This window comes from Rhinoderma darwinii, chromosome 2 (genome assembly GCF_050947455.1).
Source record: "Rhinoderma darwinii isolate aRhiDar2 chromosome 2, aRhiDar2.hap1, whole genome shotgun sequence".
Taxonomy (NCBI): Eukaryota; Metazoa; Chordata; class Amphibia; order Anura; family Rhinodermatidae; genus Rhinoderma; species Rhinoderma darwinii.
In genome coordinates this window covers 187637478-187661364 of record NC_134688.1, presented here as the reverse complement: position 1 = coordinate 187661364, position 23887 = coordinate 187637478, and the positions used below count along the sequence as shown (strand labels likewise).

At 42.3% G+C, this 23887-nt stretch overlaps 1 protein-coding gene across 9 annotated transcripts in view; it reads left to right on the top strand.

Moving 5' to 3' along the window:
• Nucleotides 1–23887, top strand: part of INPP4A (inositol polyphosphate-4-phosphatase type I A) — a 106563-nt gene that overhangs the window by 46289 nt on the left and 36387 nt on the right. For all 9 annotated transcript variants that reach the window (XM_075852613.1, XM_075852612.1, XM_075852608.1 and 6 more), the window contains exons 7-9: nt 1956–2035; nt 2361–2472; nt 3072–3162. In XM_075852613.1, coding sequence (XP_075708728.1) covers nt 1956–2035; nt 2361–2472; nt 3072–3162 — 283 coding nt within the window. The remainder of the gene's footprint in view (nt 1–1955; nt 2036–2360; nt 2473–3071; nt 3163–23887) is intronic.

The following is a 23887-nucleotide window of genomic DNA, read 5'->3' as shown; positions in this document are numbered from 1 at the left end:
ACATTCCGGGTGAAAAACTACACCACAGTTTCGTGCGGTTTTTCGCTCTAAATTCCCTGAGGCCACCGGGGTGGATACCAGATACCGCGGCCCGGTACCAAATGATCCGTGGCCCCGGTACTGGTCCGCGGCCTGGTGGTTGGGCATCACTGTTTTATATGGTCAGCTTGGAGCCTTCAAAGGTCCACAGGACTGTCCAGTATTAATGGCTGTTATGGCAAACAGTACCCTACGTATTTCCTAACAGATGCCTGTTAATTTTATATGCACAGGCAATAATGTAATGTCATGTAGACATATGACATTTACTTTATAGTTTAAATAACTATGTTTAAAAGTAAAAGTCCCCTAATGGTACTAAAAAGTTTTTTGTTTTTTTTTAGAATTAAAGATAACGATTATAAAAAGTAATGAAACAAATAAAAAAAAATACACATGCAATAAATTACCCATACAATAAAGGTATATTGAAATAAAAAAAACAAAAAACGATTGTGGATCAAAGATGTATGTGCCAGCGCAATTTCCTGCAATTTATCAGAATGGTACACGTGGCATAATAAAGATTGGTGCAATTAAAATGCAATATAATGGCAGCAGGAAACATACTGCCACTAAATAAAGAATTATATATGAAAATTTTCATATATAATTCTTTATTTAGTGGCAGTATGTTTCCTGCTGCCATCATATTGCATTTTTCTATATAGGACTTTAAATGTCAATAATACACAGTATCGTCACTAGATTCATATAAGTCAAGTAACACACCAGAAATGATATAGGGTACGTAGATCTAAACAAAGTAAACACAGACATCGACTCACTGACATTTCTTGCTGAGATGTGGTGCGCATGTCCTTTGCGGCGGCTGGTTGCGATGCACTCCTCCGTCTCCATGGGCGCATTGCGCATGTCCGGAACTCCCGTCACGCGTCGGGAATCCGTGTGGGGTCTGCCTCGCTTCCGGTCGCTCCAACGGAGATGCGCCGTTATGCATCTCACTAATTACATGTCTTAGGGACTATTTAAGGGTTTTTAAAGGGAGCACATAGACACACATCCCCCTGAGGAAGCATTTGTGGCGAAACGCGCGTCGGGGTTCATGTGGAGGAGCGGACATTATCATTCCTTTTGCTGATCATGGGTAAGGCTGCTGCCATATAGACTACCTTATAAAAGCACTGTCACTTTATTGTAGCCTTCGGTGTTTACATACACTTAATATATTTACAATATATGTATTAGACTTAAATAGATTTCCCCCTTGTGAGGGGTGGTATACACCATCGTGATATGAAGTAATTATATACTAACTGGCTATCCCATGTAACTGTATCAGCAATAATATTTATCACTAATTCCGCCATTCTTACTAGAGTCTTATCTTGTTGCATTTTAACATTGTCTATGATATATGTTTAATAAAAGTCAAAAATTTTATATATATATACTGGCCTCAACTGCTCTATTTGTTGTTTCTTGTGTATGGATTAGTCTATGGAGCTGCCGATGTGACATGGGGGGATGTTTTTGTTATAAACAGTGCCCAGCCCTTATTACAAATGTGTTTGGAGTCTATATATTGATTACAATTTATTTAGTATCTGTTCTTTTCTAAACCACGTTCCTCCCCTTATTCCTTGCCTCCTCTCGATTCCAGAGATGTAAAAAAAATAAAAATGTATTGCCCCGCCACAGCCCCCACTTTGTTTGATGCCTAATATGATCATTTTGAGTAAAGGGACAGAGTGGAAGAGAGGAGTCAGGGATTAAGGGGAGGAATGTTTAAAAAAACAAAAACATGACAGTTCCTCTTTAATACATTATCCTCCATATGAGTGGCAGTAAATGGCTTCTATGTAACATGTGTATTATTAAATTATTTCTTTGAACAATAAAATAACTTGAAAGTAAATATGATATGTGTAATGTTCTGTCTACTTCCTGTGCAGATGTACTTGCTGGGCTCTGGAAAGTTTACAGTGAAAGACTTGCTGCATGAGAGGAGCCACAGGTTACATTTACCAGTATGGTCAGTGTTTACGTTCTGATTTTATCTACTTATACATGCCGTATACAATGTGGACTCCGATCTGACTGATTCAGATCGGAGTCGACAGCAATGTCTTCCATTTGAACCCAATAAATAAATTCATTTAGAGGGCAGCAGGTGAGATAGGAGTTCTATTTTCATTTATAGTGCGGGGAAGTTAGAGAGACAAAACTCCTGGAATAAAGTGTTACATTATTTACAGTGAAAGGATATAGACATAGGAGTAGCCATTGATATAGTAGATGCTTGTTCTTTTCAATGAAATAATGGATCTTGAGAGTAAAATCTTTATTCTTCTTTACAGGTCTGCTGAGCAGGAACGTGTTGGTAATATTACTGTAATAGGCTGGCAAATGGAAGAGAAAGTTGATCAGCAAGCGCCTGTGTCGAGATCCTCAGATACGGTTAATGGGAGAGTGAGTATTCATAGGATCATATTGAAATCGGTGTAATACTCGTAAATCGGTGAAACCGTTATTATTGTAAATTCTGAACCACTCGTCATCTAATACTGAAAATATACTATTCCTACTGTATCAGAAGTAAAATTCTCACCTGTCACGGTTGCTTCAGGTTACATTAAAGGGGTTCTCCTATGGCAATTTATTTTTCAATCAGACCGTAGGTTCCCTACAATGGTGGGAGTCCCAGAAGATTGATCCCCACCTACATATTGATTGCAACTAATAAATGTGAAAAAACGTATTTAAATTTGACACTAGTTTTGCCTATACTTATAGGGTAAAGGATACTCTTTATTTATTTACAGTGGCATTCTATCAATGTTTTAATCTTCTGATCAAATTTCACTAAGCAAGCAATGTGATTAGATGATATAGACGATATATGTAATGATTTACAGTCTGTTGAGCCAGTTCTTTGCCCTCTTGGAGACAGCGTTTCTTCATGCTGATATCATGAACAGGGAAATCCTCCTGAGATCAAGCTTTCCTACTGATCATTATAACGTTCACTGAGCTGATAAACTCACGTTTACTTTTTTTTTCCTTTTTAGACTTTAATTCCTGTCGATGAAAGTTTAACAGAATCTTTAGGTATTCGCTCAAAATATGCATCACTGAGAAAAGATACACTATTGAAATCAGGTAAGAACATTGGATTCCAAGGTTTTTTGTTTTTTTTTACATTGTTTTTATTGTATTTATAGCACAATACAATAGTCACATAGTCTAAAAATTTAATAAAAGTGAAGTGACATGTTTTGAATGCAAGCCATAGAGGAAAATAACAAGAACCATTAAAGGCTATGTAAAACAAACCTTTGAAAGAGATTTTCTTTAAATAAAAAGTTCAATCAGTGTGATTGGTGCAACTTTATAATAAATTTTTATTAAAAATTATTTTTACTTTTTGAGATACAGCTGCTCTGTATTCTCTATACAGAGCAGCTGTATCGTTCGCTAAATCCTGTTCCCGTCAGGTTCGGAACTGACGAGTTTAGTGACAGCTGGTCCTGCGTGTCTCTGACATGCAGGATCCACCTGTTATCCATCAGATCTAAGTTCATAACTTGACATGACAGAGACATGCAGGATCCGCTGACACTTAAGAATTTTTTATAAAAACTACTTATAAAATGTCGCCAAACACACTGACCTTTTTATTAATTAAAAAAAAAAATCCCTTTCAAAGATGTACATAGCCTTTAACTTCTGAGGTCAATAGCAACCGCGGCATCTAAGCTATTAGAAAGGGGGGGAGCTGATCGCAGGGTACCGATGCTTGTCATGGCAGCCTGGGGGCCTAATGAAGGCTCCCAGGTCTGCCATCTTTCTATATAATACAATACACAGGTATTGCAGTGTATTTTACCAGTGCTCTAATGATCGCTTCTTCAAGTCCCCTAATGGGACTAAAAAAAGGTCAAAATTAGTTAAAGTTTACTAATAACGAAAAAATATATATTTTTCCCCTAAAGTAATGTTAAAAATAATAAAATAAACATAATTGGTATCGCCACGTCCATAAAAATTCAAACTATTACTATATATGTAAAAGTTTTAGGCAGTTGTAAGAATCCTTTCAAAAATAGAAGTGTTAATAATAGTTTTTTTTATCAATTAACAAAATACAAAGTGAATGAATGGAAGAGAAATCTAAATCAAATAATATTTGGTGTGACCATCCTTTACCTTCAAAACAGTATCCATTATTTTAGGTAGACTTGCACACAGTCATGGATTTTGTAGGAATATAGTCAGGTGTATGTTTAACCAATTATTCCAAACAGGTGATAGTGATCATCATTTTCATATGTACGTTGAAACACCGTCATTAAATGTAACAGAAACCGCTGTGTAGGAGGCTTAAAACTAGGTGAGGAACAGCCAAGCTCTGCTGCAAAGGTCAGGTTGTGGAAGACCGTTTCATGTCACAGGTCTACCATGGCAAAACTGAGCACAGCAACAATACACAAGGTAGTTATACTGCATCAGCAAGGTCTCCTCCAGCCAAAGCGTTCAAATCAGATGGGGTTCAAGCTCTTTTGAAGAAGCACAAAGAAACGGGCAATGTTAAGGACCGTAGATGCATTGATCGGCCAAGGCAACTTAGTGCAGCAGATCAAAGACATCATGCTTACTTCTCTTCGAAATCGGAAGATGTCCAGCAGTGCCATTAGCTCAGAACTGGCAGAAACCAGTGGGACCCAGGTACACTCATCTACAGTTTAGAGAAATCTGTCCGGAAGTGGTCTTCATGGAAGAATTGCGGCCAAAAAGCCATACCTTAGATGTGGAAACAAGGCCAAGCAAATCAACTATGCACGAAAACATAGGAACTGGGGCTGGGCAGAAATATGGCAGCAGGTGCTCTGGACTGATGTGTCAAAATGTTAAATATATGACTGTAACAGAAGGCAGTTTGTTCGCTGAAGGGTTGGCGAGAAGTACAATAATGAGTGTCTGCAGACAGCAGTGAAGCATGGTGGAGGTTCCTTGCAAGAGGCTGCATTTTAGCAAATGGATTTGGGGATTTGTGGTCAGAATAATAGTGTCCTTAATGCTGAGTAATATAGGCAGATACTTATCTATCTTGCAATCCCATCTGGGAGGCATCTGATTGGCTTCAAATTTATTCTGCAGCAGGACATCGACCCCAAACATACGGCCAATGTAATTAAGAACTATCTTCAGCGTAAAGAAGAACAAGGATGCCCTCTAAGTTTTGATTTGCCCCCCCCCCCAGATCCCTGATCTCCACATCATCGAGTCTGTCTGGGATTACATGAAGAGACCGAAGGATTTGAGGAAGCCTACACCCACAGACGATATGTGGTTAGATCTCCAAGATGTTTGGAAAAACATCCCTTACGAGTTCCTTCAAAAACTGTGCAAGTGTACCTAGAAGAATTCATGCGGTTTTGAAGACAAAGGGTGGTCACACCAAATATTGATTTGATCTAGATTTCTCTTCTGTTCAATCACTACGCATTTTGTTAATTAACAAAAAAAACTATTAACACTCCTATTTTTGGAAGCATTCTTACTTTGCAGCATTTTTCCACAACAGCCTAAGACTTTTGCACAGTTAAAAAAAAAAATAAAAAAAAATAAATATATATATATATATATATATATATATATCATAGAACAGAGCAATGGCACCAGGACTTCAGAGTAGATGAAACAGGGTGGATTTATTCACCTCACCTACTCTGAAGTCATGGTGCCGTTACTCTGTTCTATGGTTTGTTTTATATTGAAGTCTGGGAACTGATTCATCCACTGGTAACGCGCACATGGCCTAACTTATGGTTTGTTGGAGTGCTGTGTTCATCTGTTTTTGGACTATATATATCTATATATAGAGAGAGAGATTTATATATATATATATATATAGATAGCCTTCACCCAGCTCCATCGATGGAAAAATGCCGTTATTGTTCTCAGAATAGAGCAAAACAATTTATTTATTTTATTTTGTAAAAGTTTCAAAACAATGACATTTTCTATTGAAGTAATCGTATCGTCCCGCAGAATAAAAAGTAACATGTAATTTGTAACGCACGGTGAACGCCATAAAAGCAAAACCAAAAAACATTACAAAAATAGCTTCCCTCAAAACTGCTGACAGCGCTATGTGCAGGGTGGGGAGTGTATCGTATCTATACCGGTGGTGTCAGTCATGCATGTTGCATGATGAAGAAATCAATGTTTTAATGACTCCGACGCTGCAATTGCAAGTGCCACGGAGGCGGTTTCTTGATGTTCACGTGCTCCAGGCTCTCTCACTGTATGCTGCCAGCACCTATCCTCTGCTCTAAGTGACAGCTCTAGCCCTCTCCTGATTGAACGCTTGATAGGTCATTTCTCAGAGGGGAGGGGCTTGCTGCGTTCAGTAAGGAGAGCCTGGAGCAATTAAACATCAAGAACCCACCGCTTGCAAACCCACCAATTTATTTATTTATTTTTTAATTTTTTTAATCTTATTTTTTTAGTTTTTTTATTATGCTACACTCCCCACCCTGTATATAGTGCTATTAGCCATTTTGAGGGTCCAAAGCTACTGAAGATTTCCTTTCACTTCAGAGAAGTCAAGGGTAGGTTGTTTCCAGGCACGAGCAAGTATCTGCTTGGTAGCTTACTTTCCAATGTTTTATGCAAATTTAATACGAAACAAGTGTTGTTGTGTGCCTTCCTTGTATTCGCATGCAACATGCGTACCTGTCCTGGCTTCAAGAAATGTATCTATTACCATCTTACGCACCTTCATATATTCTTCAGAATCTGGCAGAGGTTGATTAGCACACAGAATCAAACCGTAGGCACAAGTTAATACAATTTAACTTGGGTTTCTTTATAGGACTAACCAGGGGTACAGTGCCTTGCGAAAGTATTCACCCACCCTGGATTTTTTTCTGTTTTGTTGTGTTACAACCATGAATTAAAGGGGTTTTCCCAACTTGGACATTTATGACGTCCATAGGATATGCCATAAATGTTCGATAGATGCGGGTGCCACCTCTTGGACCCGCACCTATCTCTAGAACGGGTTCCTCTGACGCCCCCATCCTACATTCTCTTGCTCTCGCTGGTCTCTGGCCACTAACTGTTAAGGTGGTTGGGAGTACAGAAACAGCTTAGCTACACTGTTTCTGTAACTCCTATAGAAGTAAATGAAAGTTACGGAAACAGCGTAACACAGTGAGCTGCACTGTTTCCATAGCTTCCAATTTCTGGGAACAGTGTAGCTTGCTGTGCTATGCTGTTTCCGTAACTCCCATTCACTTCTATGGGAGGTAAGGAAACCATGTAGCTCGGCTGTTTCTGTACTCCCAACCACCTTGTCAGTGAGTGGCCGTAGAGCAGCGGAAGAAAAATGAAAGGCAGGTGGCCATGGATAGTAAAACAAATCCCCAAAAATTCTTCAAGTATAGAAATGCAAAAAAGCCAAGGTCTGAACATGTAGGACCCTTAGATAGTGGTAATGGGGAGTTGGACACAATGGATCAAGAAGAGGCAGAGTTACTAAATGGGTTCTTTAGCTCTGTATATACAACAGAAGAAAGAGCAGCTGATGTAGCCGGTGCCAGTGCTGTTAATATATCAGCTGATATACTGAATTGGATGATTGTAGATATGGTCCAAGCTAAATTAACCCCTTAATGACCAGCCTATTTTAAACCTTAATGACCAAGCCATTTTTTACGTGTTTCCATCGTCGCATTCCAAGAGCTATAACCTTTTTATTTTTGCGTCGACATAGCTGTATAAGGTCTTGTTTTTTGCGGGACAAGTTGTATTTTTTAATAGCACCATTTTGGGGGACATATTATTTATTGATTAACTTTTATTAACTTTTTTTTGGGGGGGAATAGAAAAAAAACTGAAATTTTGCCACTCTTTTTCGCGTCTTAAATCTACACCGTTTACCGTTTGATATAAATAACACACTAACTTTATTCAGCGGGTTGTTACAATTGCAACGATACCAAATTTGTATAGTTTTTGTATGTTTTACTACTTTTACACAGTAAAAACGCTTTTTTTCAAAATTATTTGTTTTTGTGTCTCCATATTTGAAGAGCCGTAATGTTTTTATTTTTTGCCGATGCGGTTGTATGAGGGCTTTTATTTGCGGGACGACTTGTAGTTTTTATTGGTACCATTTTGGAGTAGATGCGACTTTTTGATCACTTTTTATCACATTTTTTTAAAGTCAGGATTCAAAGAAAACAGCAATTTTTCCATGGTTTTTTTATTACATTCTTTACGGCGTTCACTGTTCGGGTTAAATAATGTAATAAATTTATAGTTGGGGTTGTTACGGACGCGGCGATACCAAATATGTGTAACTTTTTTACTTTATTTTGTTTTTTTAATAGTAAAGCATTTTGTAAGGGGAAAAGGTGGGTTTTTCATTTTTTTTCACTTTTTTTTTAACTTTATTAAACTTTTTTTTAACTTTTTTACTAGTCCCAGTAGGGGACTTTAATATGCGATTCTCAGATCGCTATTATAATACACTGCAATACTTTTGTATTGCAGTGTATTACTGCCTGTCCGTTTAAAACGGACAGGCATCTGCTAGGTCATGCCTCCGGCATGATCTAGCAGGCATTCGCTCCAGGCAGACCTGGGGGCCTTTATTAGGCCCCCGGCTGCCATTGGAGACACAGACACTCGGCGATCATATCGCCGGGTATCGGTGGGAGCGAGAGGGAGCTCCCACGCATCTGAGGGGTTAAACGGGTGAGATCGATACTTCTATCGATCTCACCCGGCAGAGCAGGGATGCCCCCAGCCCTCAGCTGCCTCTGGCAGCTCAGAGCAGGGAGATTTGACGGCTCCCTGCTCTGTTTACTTATTCCTGATGCAGTGACGTAAAAAGGCATATGCATCAGAATAAAGCCCGTTAGTGGCCGCCGTGAAAAGGCGTATTGGCGGCCACTAACGGGTTAAATAAAATAAATGTACACAAGGACTAGATGGGTTAAACCCTGGATTTCTTAAAGAGCTTAGTTCAGTTATTTCAGTCCCCCTCTTCTTAATATTCTCTAGTGACTGGTGTAGTGCCATGGGACTGGCGCAGGGCAAATGTGGTGCCTATTTTCAAAAAGGGCTCTAGGTCTTCCCCAGGTAATTATAGACAAGTAAGCTTAACATCCATCGTGGGGAAAATGTTTGAGGGATTATGTGACAAAAAACAGTATTATAAGTGACAGCCAGCACGGTTTTACTAAGGACAGATGTTGTCAAACTAACCTGATTTTGTTTTTATGAAGAGGTGAGCAGAAGCCTAGACAGAGGGGCCGCTGTGGATGTAGTGTTTTTGGACTTTGCAAAGGCATTTGACACTGTCCCCCATAGATGTCTAATGGGTAAATTAAGGAAGAAAAATAGAGCCAAGATCCAGCGCTGAGTGTGAGTTAAAAAGGAACTCCTGTTCCAATTTTATTAATGTAACAAAAAATAAAATGAACTAAATAGAATAGTTCCGGAATGCAGCAGAATACAGAGATAAGTGTTGGGTGAAGGATTGAAGTAAGCCCTGTTCAAATTTGCAAATTTACTTCAATCCTTCACCCAACACTCCTCTACTCTGCTGCATTCCGCAACTATTCTATTTAGTTCATTTTATTTTTTGTTACATTAATAAAATTAGAACAGGAGTTCCTTTTTAACTCACACTCAGCGCTGAATCTTGGCTCTATTTTTCTTCCTGTTGTTCACCGCTGGCCGTGCGGGAATCCGGGCGCTGTCTGTCCCCAGACACAACCAATGGTGAGCTGGAGGTTTACCTCCCCCTCTTCCCCACTTGTAATTTTTGTGGGTAAATTAAGGACTATAGGTTTAGATAGTATAGTTTGTAATTGGATTGAGAATTGGCTCAAGGACCGTATCCAGAGAGTTGTGGTCAATGATTCCTACTCTGAATGGTCCCCGATTATAAGTGGTGTACCCCAGGGTTCAGTGCTGGGACCACTATTATTCAACTTATTTATTAATGATAAAGAGGATGGGATTAATAGCACTATTTCTATTTTTACAGATGACACCAAGCTATGTAATATAGTTCAGACTATGGAAGATGTTTGTGAATTACAAGCGGATTTAAACAAACTAAGTGTTTGGGCAGTTGGCAAATGAAGTTTAATGTAGATAAATGTAAAGTTATGCATCTGGGTACGAACAACCTGCATGCATCATATGTCCTAGGAGGAGCTACACTGGGGGAGTCACTTGTTGAGAAGGATCTTGTAAATAATAAACTAAATGACAGCATGCAATGTCAATCAGCTGCTTCAAGGGCCAGCAAGATATTGTCGTGTTTTAAAAGCGACATGGACTCGCGGGACAGGGATGTAATATTACCACTTTACAAAGCATTAGTGAGGCCTCATCCAGAATATGCAGTTCAGTTCTGGGTTCCAGTTCATAGAAAGGATGCGCTGGAGTTGGAAAAAATACAAAGAAGAGCAACAAAGCTAATAAGGGGCATGGAGAATCTAAGTTATGAGGAAAGATTAATAGAACTAAACCTATTTAGCCTTTAAAAAAAGACGACTAAGCGGGGGACATGATTAACATAAAAAACAAGGGGGCACTATCTCTGTCTGAAAAAAAAAAGGTTCAACCTGTAGAGGCGACAAGCCTTCTTTACTGTGAGAACTGTGAATCTATGGAATAGTCTACCGCAGGAGCTGGTCACAGCAGGGACAGTAGATGGCTTTAAAGAGGCTCTGTCGAAGGGCGAGGCTTAGCTATGGCGGAGTGAACACGCTTCTCGGGGGAGTGCCGTGCAGCAGAGCCGCAGAATACAGCCTGAGCCCGTCCTGATTACCGGGAGATGCCTGGAAAGCGTAGGGGACAAAGCTCTACACCCTCCCGCTCCTTACCTCGCTCGCAGACACGGAGTGTCAGCATGGACCGCTTCCTCTCAGCGCCGTAAGCCGCTCCAGGGGTCCTGGGTGTCATGGCGGCCGCTGCACAGCCAGCGGCCACGTGGAGTGCAGAGGATCGCCTGAACGCGGCAGCGGCACCATGCATGCAGGGGCAGCTGAACGATCCACAGATGTCTGCTCCATCTCCAGGGACCAGCAGTAATGAGGTACCGCCAGTGTCCCCTGCCATCCCCCTGTCTGCCCTGCCGTCAGTCACAATCCCCCAGCCTGGAAGACCTGATGGTATCCCCCTGCAGCCTGCCCTGCATGCAGACTTACATTTACTCAGGGAACTAATACAAGCTCTCCCTACCAGACAGGACTTAGATTCCCTGGTTACTAGGATTGAGCAATCCCACCAACAAGCTATTGCGGACCTGAGACACGAAGTGGACAGGGTGGATACCAGGATTACTTCTACTGACTGCGCGGTTTCCGCTATTGACAGCCGAGTGCTAATATTGGAGCAGGCAGCCATTGCAAATAGAATACATATGCAATCCCTTGCCCTCCAACTGGATGATCAAGAAAACAGAGGCCGCAGAAATAATATTCGACTGAAGGGCCTCCCGGACTTAGGCCCCAGAGACGACCTCCCTAATAGAATCACTGCCATCTTTAATACAGTCACCAATAGACCCTTGGAAGCTACATTCTTAATGGACCGTGTTCACAGAGTCTCTCGGCCCGGTCCGAATGACCCTTCAAACCCGCGGGACGTCCTGTGTCGTCTGCATTACTATTCGGACAAAGACTTGATTGTCCGAGGAGCATGGTCGCATGGTCCAATTTCTGTTGATGGAGGCAGGGTCGCGGTCTATCCGGATGTCTCTCCGCGGACGCTATACATGAGACGTCTATTGCACCAGCTACTAGAGAAGATCAAAGCGGCTGGAGCCACATATAGATGGGGACATCTGTTTCACGTGGTCGTCAGGAAAGACGCAACCTCCTTTCTCTTGCAGATTGATCCGTTCCCGGTACCGGACTGGCTGGCACTGGAACGGCCTGACCCGCCTCAACGCCGACGCAATCGGCGCCCGAGCCAGCCTTTCAACAGACCCTCGCTACGGGATTCAATAGGATCTCAGCCGGACCTCTCGCTTCGACTGCCGCCTGAGCCGGTCTCCGGATCTACACTTTGTCACCATGATACAATATTGATGGCATTGTTTACAGGTTCTTTATCCGCCCTCCTGAAGAGTGTCCTTATAAGCGGGCCATGCTGAACAGTCCCGATACTTCTTCCCTGGATCAATGGGACTTTCCTGGAAGCGGGTTGATACGTCTGATCTCAATTTCCCAACCACTGTTTGGATTGTATCAATTAAAATATAACTTTTATTAGTGTATCTAAATAAAGGACATACAACAAGCAGAGGTTAACCCCTTCCCGACATCCGCCGTATATATACGGCGCTGTCGGGAGGTGCTTCCCGCAAAGCGCCGTATATATACGGCGCAGTGATGGTGCGGGCTCAGGAGCAGAGCCGGCACCATCACCGCGGGGTGACAGCTGTATTATACAGCTGGCACCCTCCTGTAACTGCCAGGACCGGAGCTATTCTCCGATCCGGCAGATTAACCCCTCAGATGCTTTCACCCGATCGGCAACCCAGTGATGCAATCGCTGGGTTGCTGTGGCAATCGGACGCCAGAAAATGGCGTCCGAGTCTGCCTTGTACGGGAGCCGATGAGGACCCGCCTGCGGCGTGTCCTCATAGGCTTGCTGTCAGTGAATAACTGACAGCGCTAATACACTGCACTTCGTATGTAGTGCAGTGTATTAGAGTAGCGATCGGGGCATCAGGCCCTCATGTCCCCTAGTGGGACAAGTAAAAAAAGTAAAAAAAAGTTAATAAAAATGTGGTAAAACAATAAAAACACACACATTTCAAATAAAAATAAAGCTAAACTGACTTTTTTCCCATAGTAAGTCTTTTATTATGGGAAAAACCGTAAAAATCAAAAAAAGTATACATAATTGGTATCGCCGCGTCCGCAACGACCCAAACTACAAAACTATTATGTAATTTATCCCGCACGGTGAACGCGGTAAAAAAAAAACATGAAAAACAGCGCCAGAATCTTTGTTTTTAGGTCACGTCTCCTTCCAAAAAATGCTATAAAAAGTGATCAAAAAGTCACATTTACTCCAAAATAGTACTAATAAAAAATAACAATCCGTCCCGCAAAAAATAATCCCTGACACCGTTTCGTGCACGCAAAAATAAAAAAGTTCTGGGTCTTAGAATATGGCGACACAGAAAACAAATGATTTTATAAAAAAAGTGATTTTATTGTGCAAAAGCCGCAATACATAAAAAAAACTATATAAATTTGGTATCGCCGCGTACGTAACGACCCAAACTACAAAACAATTATGTAATTTATCCCGCATGGTGAACGCCGTAAAAAAAAACCATGAAAAACAACGCCAGAATCTTTTGTTTTTAGGTCACATCTCCTTCCAAAAAATGCTATAAAAAGTGATCAAAAAGTCACATTTACTCCAAAATAGTACTAATAAAAACGACAATCCGTCCCGCAAAAAATAATCCCTGACACCGCTTTGTGCACGCAAAAATAATAAAGTTATGGGTCTTAGAATGTCGACACAGAAAACAAATGATTTTATAAAAAAAGTGATTTTATTGTGCAAAAGCTGCAATACATAAAAAAAACTATATAAATTTGGTATCGCCGTAATCGTATCGACCCGCAGAATAAAGCTAACATGTAATTTAGGGTGCACTGTGGATGCCGATAAAAAAAACAATAAAAAACTATTCCAGAATTGCTTGTTTTTGGTAATTTCCTTTACCAAAAAATGAAATAAAAAGTGATCAAAAAGTCGTATGTGTTCTAAAATGGTACCAATAAAATCTACAGCCCGTCTCGCAAAAAACAAGCCCGCACACCGCTCAATCAACTGAAAAATAAAAAAGTTATGGCACTAGTAATGCGGTGATGAAAAACATCTCAATGCGCAGGCCGGAGGGGAACATTCCTTCAGTTTCAGGGCCCCAGGATTTAGGAACTAGGAAAGGGAAGGGACATCCGCTGGAAGCGAGGGTGCCCGTATTATACCAGTGCAAAACTTTCCCAGTAATATTTCCCAAACTACGAAGGAGAAAAAGTCCCCAAAAGGTGCAGAGCATTACAAAAGGGGAATAAGAAAGAAAACCGTTTATCAGTGTGACACCGGCCTGTGCATAACGGATTGCTTCACAGCGTAACACACATCTATGGATAATTGTATTATTTACCCCATTTTTATACCCTCTTATTATGCCCTGATGTTCTCCGCACAGATTACATATACCCTGATGTTCTCCGCACAGATTACATATGCCACCACATTATAAACGGAAATACCAGCAAAACCCCAAACAGAACTATTACCAAGCAAAATCCATGCTCAAAATGGCGGTCTTTCCCTTCTTAGCCCTACAGTGTGCCCAAACAGCAATTTATGGCCACAAGTAAGGCATTACCATACCCGGGAGAACCCGCTTAACAATTTATGTGGTAAGATTCTCTAGGGGCACAACATCTTGTGCGGTGAATGGGCAGATCAGTGGAGAAATTGCAATTTTCACTTTGCACAATCCACTGCGTATTCATTTCTGAAAAACACCTGTGGAGTCTAAATTCTCGCTACATCCCTTGATAAATGCCTTTAGGGGTGTAGTTTCTAAAACGGGGTCACTTTTGTTTGGTACATCAGTGGTTTTGCAAATGCAACATGCTGTTCGCAAACCATTCCAGCAAAATCTACGCTCCAAAAGATAAATACCGCTCCTTTTCTTCTGAATGCTCCCATATACGTAAACAGCCGATTATAACCACATATGGGGCGTTACTGTACTCGGGAGAAATTACTTTACAAATGTTGGGGTGCTTTTTCTTCTCTATTCCTTGCAAAAATGAAAAATGTGTATCTAAAACGACATCTTGTTGGAAAAAAAAAATATTTTTCATTTTCATGGCTTAATTCTAATTAATTCAGCAAAAAACCTTTGGGATCAAAATTTTCACTATACCCCTAGATGATTCCTCAGGGGGTGCAGTTTCCCAAATGGAGTCACTTTTGGGGTGTTTCCACTGTACTAGTACTACAGGGGCTCAGCAAATATGACATGACACCCAGAAACCATTCCAAAATCCAAATGGTGCTCCTTCCATTCTGAGCCCTACCGTGTGTCCAAACAGATGTTTGTGACCACATGTGGGGTATTGTTTTACTCGGGAGAAGTTGCTTTACAAATGTTGCAGTGCTTTTTCTCCTTCAGTCCTTGTGGAAATGAAAAAAAAATACCTAAACCTACATTTTCTTTGAAAAAATGTAGATTTTCATTTTTACGGCCTACTTACAATAAGTTCTGTAAAAAAACTGGCTGGTCAAAATGTTTGCTACACCCCTAGATAATTTCCTCATGGGGTGTAGTTTCCAAAATGGGGTTACGTGTTGGGGGTTTCCACTGTTTTGTCCCCTCAGGAGCTTTGCAAATGCGACATGGCCTCCGCAAACCATTTCTGCTAAATTTGAGTTCCAAAAACCAAATAGCGCTCTTTCCCTTCTCAGCCTCGCTGTGTGTCTAAACAGCCGTTTACTACCACATGTGGGGTATTGTTTTACTCGGGAGAAATTTCTTTACAAATTTTATGGTGCTTTTTCTCCTTTAGTCCTTGTGGAAATGAAAAAAAATTAGCTAAACCTACATTTTATTTGAAAAAATTTAGATTTTCATTTTCCCAGCCTACTTGCAATAATTTCTTCAAAAAACCTGTGGGGTCAAAATGCTCACTATACCCCTAGATAATTTCCTCAAGGGGTATAGTTTCCAAAATGGGGTCACTTGTTGGGGGTTTCCACTGTTTTGTCCCCTCAGGGGCTTTGCAAATGTGACATGGCCTCCGCAAACCATTCCTGCTAAATTTGAGCTCCAAGAGCCAAATGGCGCTCTTTCCCTTCTAAGCCCCGCCGTGTGTCCAAACAGCCGTTTATTACCACATGTGGGGTATTGTTTTATTCGGGAGAAATTGCTCTACAAATGTTGTGCTTTTTCTACTTTAGTTCTCTTGGAAATGAAAAAAAATTAGCTAAACCTACATTTTATTTGAAAAAATGTAGATTTTCATGACCTAGTTCCAAAAATTTTTGCAAAAAAACTGGCCGGTCAAAATGCTTGCTACACCCCTAGATAAATTCCTCGAGGGGTGTAGTTTCCAAAATGGAGTCACTTTTGGGGGGTTTCCACTGTTTTAGTTCCACTAGACCTGTTCAAAGCGGATATGGTGCCTAAAATATATTCTAATAAAAAGGAGGCCCAAAATCCACTAGGTGTTCCTTTGCTTCGGAGGCCGGTGCTTCAGTCCATTAGCGCACTAGGGCCATATGTGGGATATTTCCTAAAACTGCAGAACCTGGGCAATAAATATTGAGTTGCATTTCTTGGGTAAAACATTCCGTGGTACAAAAAAAATTGATTCAAAATGAATTTCTGGAAAAAAATAATGAACTTTGTAAATTTCACCTCTACTTTGCCTTAATTCCTGCGCAATGTCTAAAGGGTTAAGAAACTTTCTAAATGCTGTTTTGAATACTTTGATGGGTGCAGTTTTCAAAATGGGGTGACTTATTGGGGGTTTCTAATATCTAAGGACCTTAAAGCCACTTCACAACTAAACTGGCCCCTGTAAAAATAGCCTTTTGAAATTTTCTTGAAAATGTGAGAAATTGCTGCTAAAGTTCTAAGCCTTGTAACGTCCTAGAAAAATAAAATGATGATCAAAATACGATGCCAATATAAAGTAGACATATGGGGGATGTTAGTTAGCAACATTTTTGTGTGGTATAACTGCCTGTCTTACAAGCAGATGCATTTAAATTGAGAAAAATGCTAATTTTTGCAATTTTTCGCTAAATTTTGGTGTTTTTCACAATTAAATACTGAATGTATCGGGCAAATTTTGCCAGTAACAAAGTCCAATGTGTCACGAGAAAACAATCTCAGAATCGCTTGGATAGGTAAAAGCATTCCGGAGTTATTACCACATAAAGTGAAACATGTCAGATTTGAAAAATGAGGCTCTGTCAGGAAGGTCAAAAGTGGCCAAAGAGGGAAGGGGTTAAAATTGTTTTCAAAGGACGGCCAGCATATCATAGGAAGTTGAATGAGTGTATGTAGCACATCGCTACCCCCGAATTATCCCCTGAGGACGCTGCTTGTGCAGCGAAACATGTCGGGGGGGCTATCGCCATTTTAATATTCACTGACGGCTCAGCGATCCTTTTCACTTCAGTGTGACTGCATGAACAAACGGCAGTCTGCAGCTGCCGAATTAGCCTGTCACACTGTGTGTAGCGATGTGCTACATACACTCATTCAACTTCCTATGATATGCTGGCCGTCCTTTGAAAACAATTTTAACCTCTGCTTGTTGTATGTCCTTTATTTAGATACACTAATAAAAGTTTTATATTTTAATTGATACAATCCAAACAGTGGTTGGATAATTGGGACTTTTGTGCCTAGGCACATTATTTGAATTTGTTGCTGTTAATATATCCCTGCCAACCACTAGGGGTCCTCCTTTTGTCTCTCTCCCGATACGTCTGATCTCACGCTACCTGCAGAACAGTTGATATACCCGGTCCTTCATCTTACTCTTATCCTTCGTTTCCAGTCCCCCCCCTCCCCCATCCCCAACATGTTGGTATACCGGTATATGTAGGACCCACCTCCCCTTTTAGTGCCCTTAACCCGTCGCGCTCATACAGGCGATCGGCCGGGGGGTATTGTGCTCATTCTTATTTCAAATCGTCAGTATTTCTGCCCAGGGTCCTATTACATGTTATATGAATAGTGTAACATACGTTAACGGGCTACTCCCATTTATTGTGGTGTTCTTCTGTGTGATACCGTTTCGCATATACATTAATGGGTAGTCTATTTGTCGCGGCTGTTACCATCTTTCTTAGCCTTCTCTACATATTTCATATTCATATTTCAATGTTTTCAGGAAGGGGGTTCCTATTGATCGTAACGTCATGTACGCAGAGACCGGTTATATGTACCAGTGTTGTATCCCTTGCTCATCTTTGGTGGGTACCGGATATTTTTGTCTCCCCTCCCCTCTTACCTACCTCTCCCACTCCTCTTCCTCCCTTCCATCCCCTTTCTTTCCCCTCCCCTCCTCTTATCGATCACAGGTGTCTCGTCGGATATTTGCGCATTGTAGAGTATCCGGGCAGGGTTATTGTACCGGGCGGCAGGTGAGCATGACAGGGTATTTTAATGCCGGTCAGAGGATTGCTGGCTTGTCTGGCCTCCTCAAATGGTTGAGATAACGGCCTGAGCTCGTACTCTTCCAATAACCTTGCCCGGGTGTCTCTTCGTGTTCCGCTCTTAAAGCTTTCAGGAAAAGGGATAATATTGTTTGATTGGCCTTGTCTGTTGGGCTTGGTTATATAAGGTGTTCTGGCCTCCCTTGCTCACCTCTTGGTGGGCATTGGACGAAAGTTATATTTTTCATTGATGTGCTGCTCACTGCATGGGGCTCCCCCCCCCCACTTCTCTTTGGTTTTCCTTGTTCTCGTTTTGTTGATAATCTTTTTCTACACAGGTCTTCTTGCCACGTAGGAGTCGGCCTCTGGGCCACTTTTCTGTCTATTTTCTTCTTCTTCTACCTGATTTTCCACTTCTCCCCTTCTCGTCCTCCCTTCCTTACCTTCTACCCCTTCCCGCCGGGAACATGGCCCGACACTCCCAGACAGACCTGCGGATAGGCTCATTGAATGTCAAGGGCTTACATAGTCCTGGGAAGCGATCCATTCTGCTTAACATGCTGAAAGGTAGACAATTACACGTAGCTTTCCTGCAGGAAACGCATTTGAGTGAACGGAAACCCTTTAAGTTGTCTAACTTATGGTTTCCACATGCTAATCATAGTTTCTCTCCCGACCCGAAATCCAGAGGGACAAGTATCCTTCTTTCCCGCTCTATTCCATGGGAATTTCTGGACTCTCGCAGTGATGGGATGGGGCGAATGCTTTTGGTCAAGGGCGGCATCGACTCACAGATCTATACCTTCGCCTCCTATTTGCCCAATGTGGGTCAGGGCTCGGCACTGATTGGTTTTTTTGATACACTGGAGGAGTTTGAGGAGGGTACCATTGTTTTAGGAGGTGATTTTAATGTGGCAATGGAACCGACCATGGATGTCTCCTCTGGTTCATCGTCAATCCCACATTTCCAACTACGTCGCATTAAACAAGCCCTCCGCGACCATAACTTTGTGGATACGTGGCGTCTTTTACATCCAGCAGACAGGGACTTTTCATTTTACTCCTCCGTACATGATATTTACTCCAGACTCGATCTGTTATTTATCAAGCATCGCGCTCTTCCGACGCTACAGGCGGCCGACATTGATTCCATCTCTTTCTCAGACCATGCCCTTGTCACGGTGTCCATATCATTGCAAACTCCGATACTGTACCAATCCCAATGGAAACTTAATCCCTCGCTTCTTAATGACTCCCTTGTCTCATCGGATGTACAACGTACGCTGGATGACTATTTCACCACAAACACATCCGCTGACACGAATCCAAGGGTGCTATGGGAGGCACATAAATGTGTCGTTCGTGGCTCTCTTATCAAACACGGTGCCCGGTTGAAAAAAGAGCGCGTCGTGACTATTCGGCTACTGTCGGAAATCAAGGCCTTAGAGACCACACACAAACGCTCGCATGAACTGGAATGTCGAACTGCGTTAATTCAGAAACGGGACGAACTACGTACCATACTATTATCCAAAGCTAAAGCCACCCTCTCTAAATGCAAGCGCCATTTTTACGAGTATGGAAACAAATGCAGCAGATCGCTTGCCAGAGCTCTGCGAATCCAGCAAGCGCGCACTTATGTACCCTTTATTGCATCCTCCCCCAGTACGCGAGTCAATCTGCCACTGGACATACCTGCACAGTTCCACGACTTCTATGCTTGCCTTTACAACGCCGACTCCACCAATCCGGCCACGCTGTCAAGCGACTTCCGCGCACATATCCAATCATATATTGCGGACTCGGGATTGCCGCCCTTGGCAGAGGAGGTACTCACTGCTTTGGAGGACCCAATTACTACAACCGAATTAACTGATGCGCTCAAAAATTCCGCCTCTGGTAAGGCCCCGGGGCCTGATGGTTTCACACTACCCTACTATAAAAAAAAATTCTCCTGCCTTGGCCCGTATCTTCTGTCATCCCTGAATTCTCTCTCCTCCTCCGCTCGCGTTCCACCAGATGCTCTCAGGGCCCATATAGCGGTGATTCCCAAACTGGGGAAAGACCCTTCCCAATGCGCAAGTTACAGGCCAATTTCACTGCTTAACGCCGACATTAAACTTTTCGCTAAGATTCTGGCAATGCGCTTGGCCCCCTTGCTCAGTGGGGTAATTCATCTTGACCAGGCGGGGTTCATGTTGGGACGAGAGGCCCGAGACAACACCACGAAAGCGATCAATCTCATACACAAGTCCAAATTGTCTCGCGTACCACTTATGCTTCTGTCCACCGATGCTGAAAAAGCATTTGACAGAGTTAATTGGACGTACATGGAGGAAACACTTCTCGGACTGGGTCCTCAAATGATGGGTTGGATAATGTCATTGTACTCCTGCCCATCTGCCAGGGTTCGTATGAATGGTATACTTTCGGAAGATTTTACAAACCACAAGGGCTGCCCCTTGTCCCCCTTGATCTTTATCCTTACACTGGAACCATTCCTAAGACATGCTCGAGCCAATCAGGACATTAAGGGCCTAGGGGAGGGATCCCGGGTCGATAAGGTTGCAGCGTACGCAGACGATCTGTTGTTCTTTCTGACTAGCCCTTCTGTCTCCCTCCCGAATCTGATGCAGGAGTTTCGTCGCTTTCCCAGCCTCTCCAATTTTAAAATTAATTTTTCCAAATCTGAGGCCATGAATATCTCCCTCCCCCCCGCCCTGCTGTCTACACTAGAGCAATCCTTTGGTTTCAAATGGAACCCGGTGGCCCTTAAGTACCTAGGTGTGCGCATCCCGGCGGACCTGAAGGAGCTTTATAACTTAAACTTCCCAGGGTTTCTTGCCGAAATTAAAGCAGATTGTGCCAGATGAACGGGGGGCACATTTACGTGGATGGGGCGCTGTACGATTTTTAAGATTAATATTCTACCCCGTCTGCTATACCTTTTCCAAGCCCTTCCTATAGCAGTTCCCCCTTCGTTTTTCAAAGCAATTAACTCCATTCAAATGTCCTTTGTTTGGAATGGCAAACACCCACGCCTCAGTCGTGCGCTCCTGTGTCGCTCTCGGGAGACGGGGGGGACTGGCACTCCCTGACATTCGCTCGCACTATATTGCAGCCCATCTGTCGCGCGTAGTGGATTGGTGCAGACATTGCCCTTTTAAAGCCTGGGTAGGCCTTGAGCAAGGCTTTTCGGAGGTCCCTTTAGAGGCGATTCCATGGTTGAAACGTGGACTTCTCACATCCCTTCACCATCATCCCACGATCAGCCCCACACTCCGATGCTGTGCTCTTCTTACGGTCCGATCAAGTCTCCTACCTCTTTGCTCTCCCATGACTCCGATCTTGGGGAACCCCTCCTTCCCCTCCGGGATGACTGATTCGGTGTTCAAGTCATGGTCGTTGGCAGGCGTATTTAGGGCAGAACACTTCCTGCAGAATTCAGAGTGACCCTCCCTCGCGGAGTTGACACAGATGCCTGACCTCCCTCCCTTGGGTTACTGGCGTATATTTCAACTCCGCCACTTCTACTCCTCATTACCATCTCCGGCCCTATTCCAAGCCCCTAGATCTCCGTTGGAAGAGGTATGTGCCGGCGGTGGACTAGCTCGCCATACTCTGTCCACGATTTACCAGCTCCTGCTGAACCCGCCGGACTTACCAACGCCTGGATAAGTTTCTGAGTGGGAGGTGGAACTGGGAATCACGTTTACCGCAAGTCAATGTTCCCGAATTCTCATCCTAGCTCATAAAACCTCAATTAGCTCACGATATCAGGAAGCTAGTTTCAAACTGCTTACACGATGGTATAGGACCCCGGTCCGTCTCCATCGAATCTTCCCGACCGTCTCACCTCTTTGTTGGAGATGCGGTTTGGATAATGGTACCCTCCTCCACACTTTCTGGTCTTGCCCGCTTCTAGCGGAATTTTGGGACGGGGTCAAGAAGGTGATCCTCGAGGTAACTGAAACCACCTTTAGCATCACTGTGACATTCCGGCTAACATCTACAAACGCTCTCTGCTTCACTTTTTAGTGATGGCTGCAAGACACTGTATTCCCTTGCTCTGGAAAAAAACCTCTCCTCCTACATTGTCCCTCTGGGTTTCGAAGGTCAACGACCTTATGCATATGGAGGACCTGACTTCTTCCATTCACGATACTCACGCTAGGTTCTGCCTCACGTGGGCTCCTTGGATCGTGTTTCAGGACACTGTCTCCTATAAAGACATTCTTGGAAGTGTGGACATTGGTGGATAGCTAGTGAGTTCCGGTCGAGAGTGGCGGGGGTCTCCTCGGTGGGAGTCGCTACTCCTCCCTCCCCTTCCCGCCCTTCTATACCTTTCCTTTACTTCTGCTTAGGTTCGTTTCTTATGCATAGTGGGGAGTATCCATGAGTATATTCTAGAGATGACATATAATGCTACCTCTTGATAGGTTTACAGTATGAGGTTCAAATTCATGCATCTTTCTTTCTGTAAGTTTGTTATATCTTCCCATATGTACTTGATATATCTTGTATTCTGTAAATATGTGGCTGTCGGCCACGAAAAGAAAGAATTAAAAAAAAAAAAAGGCTCTGTCACCAGATTCTCAAATCCCTATCTCCTATTGCATGTGATCGGCGCTGCAATGTAGATAACAGTAACGTTTGTTTTTTTTAAAAAAACTTTCATTTTTGGCCAAGTTATGAGCTATTTTATATATATATATATATATATATATATATATATATATATATATATATATATATATGCAAATGAGGTTTGAAATGGACAACTGGGCGTTTTTTTTTTCGTTATGTCCAACTGGGCGTGTATTGTGTTTTTAACTGGGCGTGTTTACGTGTATGACGCTGACCAATCAGTGACCAGTCCGCATCATACACTCATCTCCATTGATTTACACAGCAGCGATGTGCAGCCACATAAACAGAGATTAACGTTAATCAATTGTCCTGATAATGAATACACGAAATCTCGTTTCCCTTGCTGCAAATCTCACAGAAAAGATTCAGAAGTGTCAGGATTCTGAATACACATGACGTCCAGGCTGGATGATCATGTGTATTCATTATCGGGACAATTGATTAACGTTAATCTCTGTTTATGTGGCTGCACATCGCTGCTGTGTAAATCAATGGAGATGAGTGTATGATGCTGACTGGTTACTGATTGGTCAGCGTCATACACGTAAACACGCCCAGTTAAAAACACAATACACGCCCAGTTGGACATAACGAAAAAAAAAACGCCCAGTTGTCCATTTCAAACCTCATTTGCATATATATAAAATGGCTCATAGCTTGGCCAAAAATGAACGTTTTAAAAAAAAAAAGAAAACGTTACTGTTATCTACATTGCAGCGCCGATCACATGCAATAGGAGATAGGGATTTGAGAATCTGGTGACAGAGCCTCTTTAAAAAAGGCTTAGATAATTTCCTAGAACAAAAAAATATTCGCTCCTATGTGGAGAAATTTTTACCTTCCCTTTTCCCATCCCTTGATGGACATGTGTCTTTTTTCAACCGTACTAACTATGTAAGGTAAAACGGGTCAGGGAGCACTGTTCTAGAGATGGGAAATTTGATGGCATAGCCTTAATTTATTTTTTGGGGGTTTGTACCAC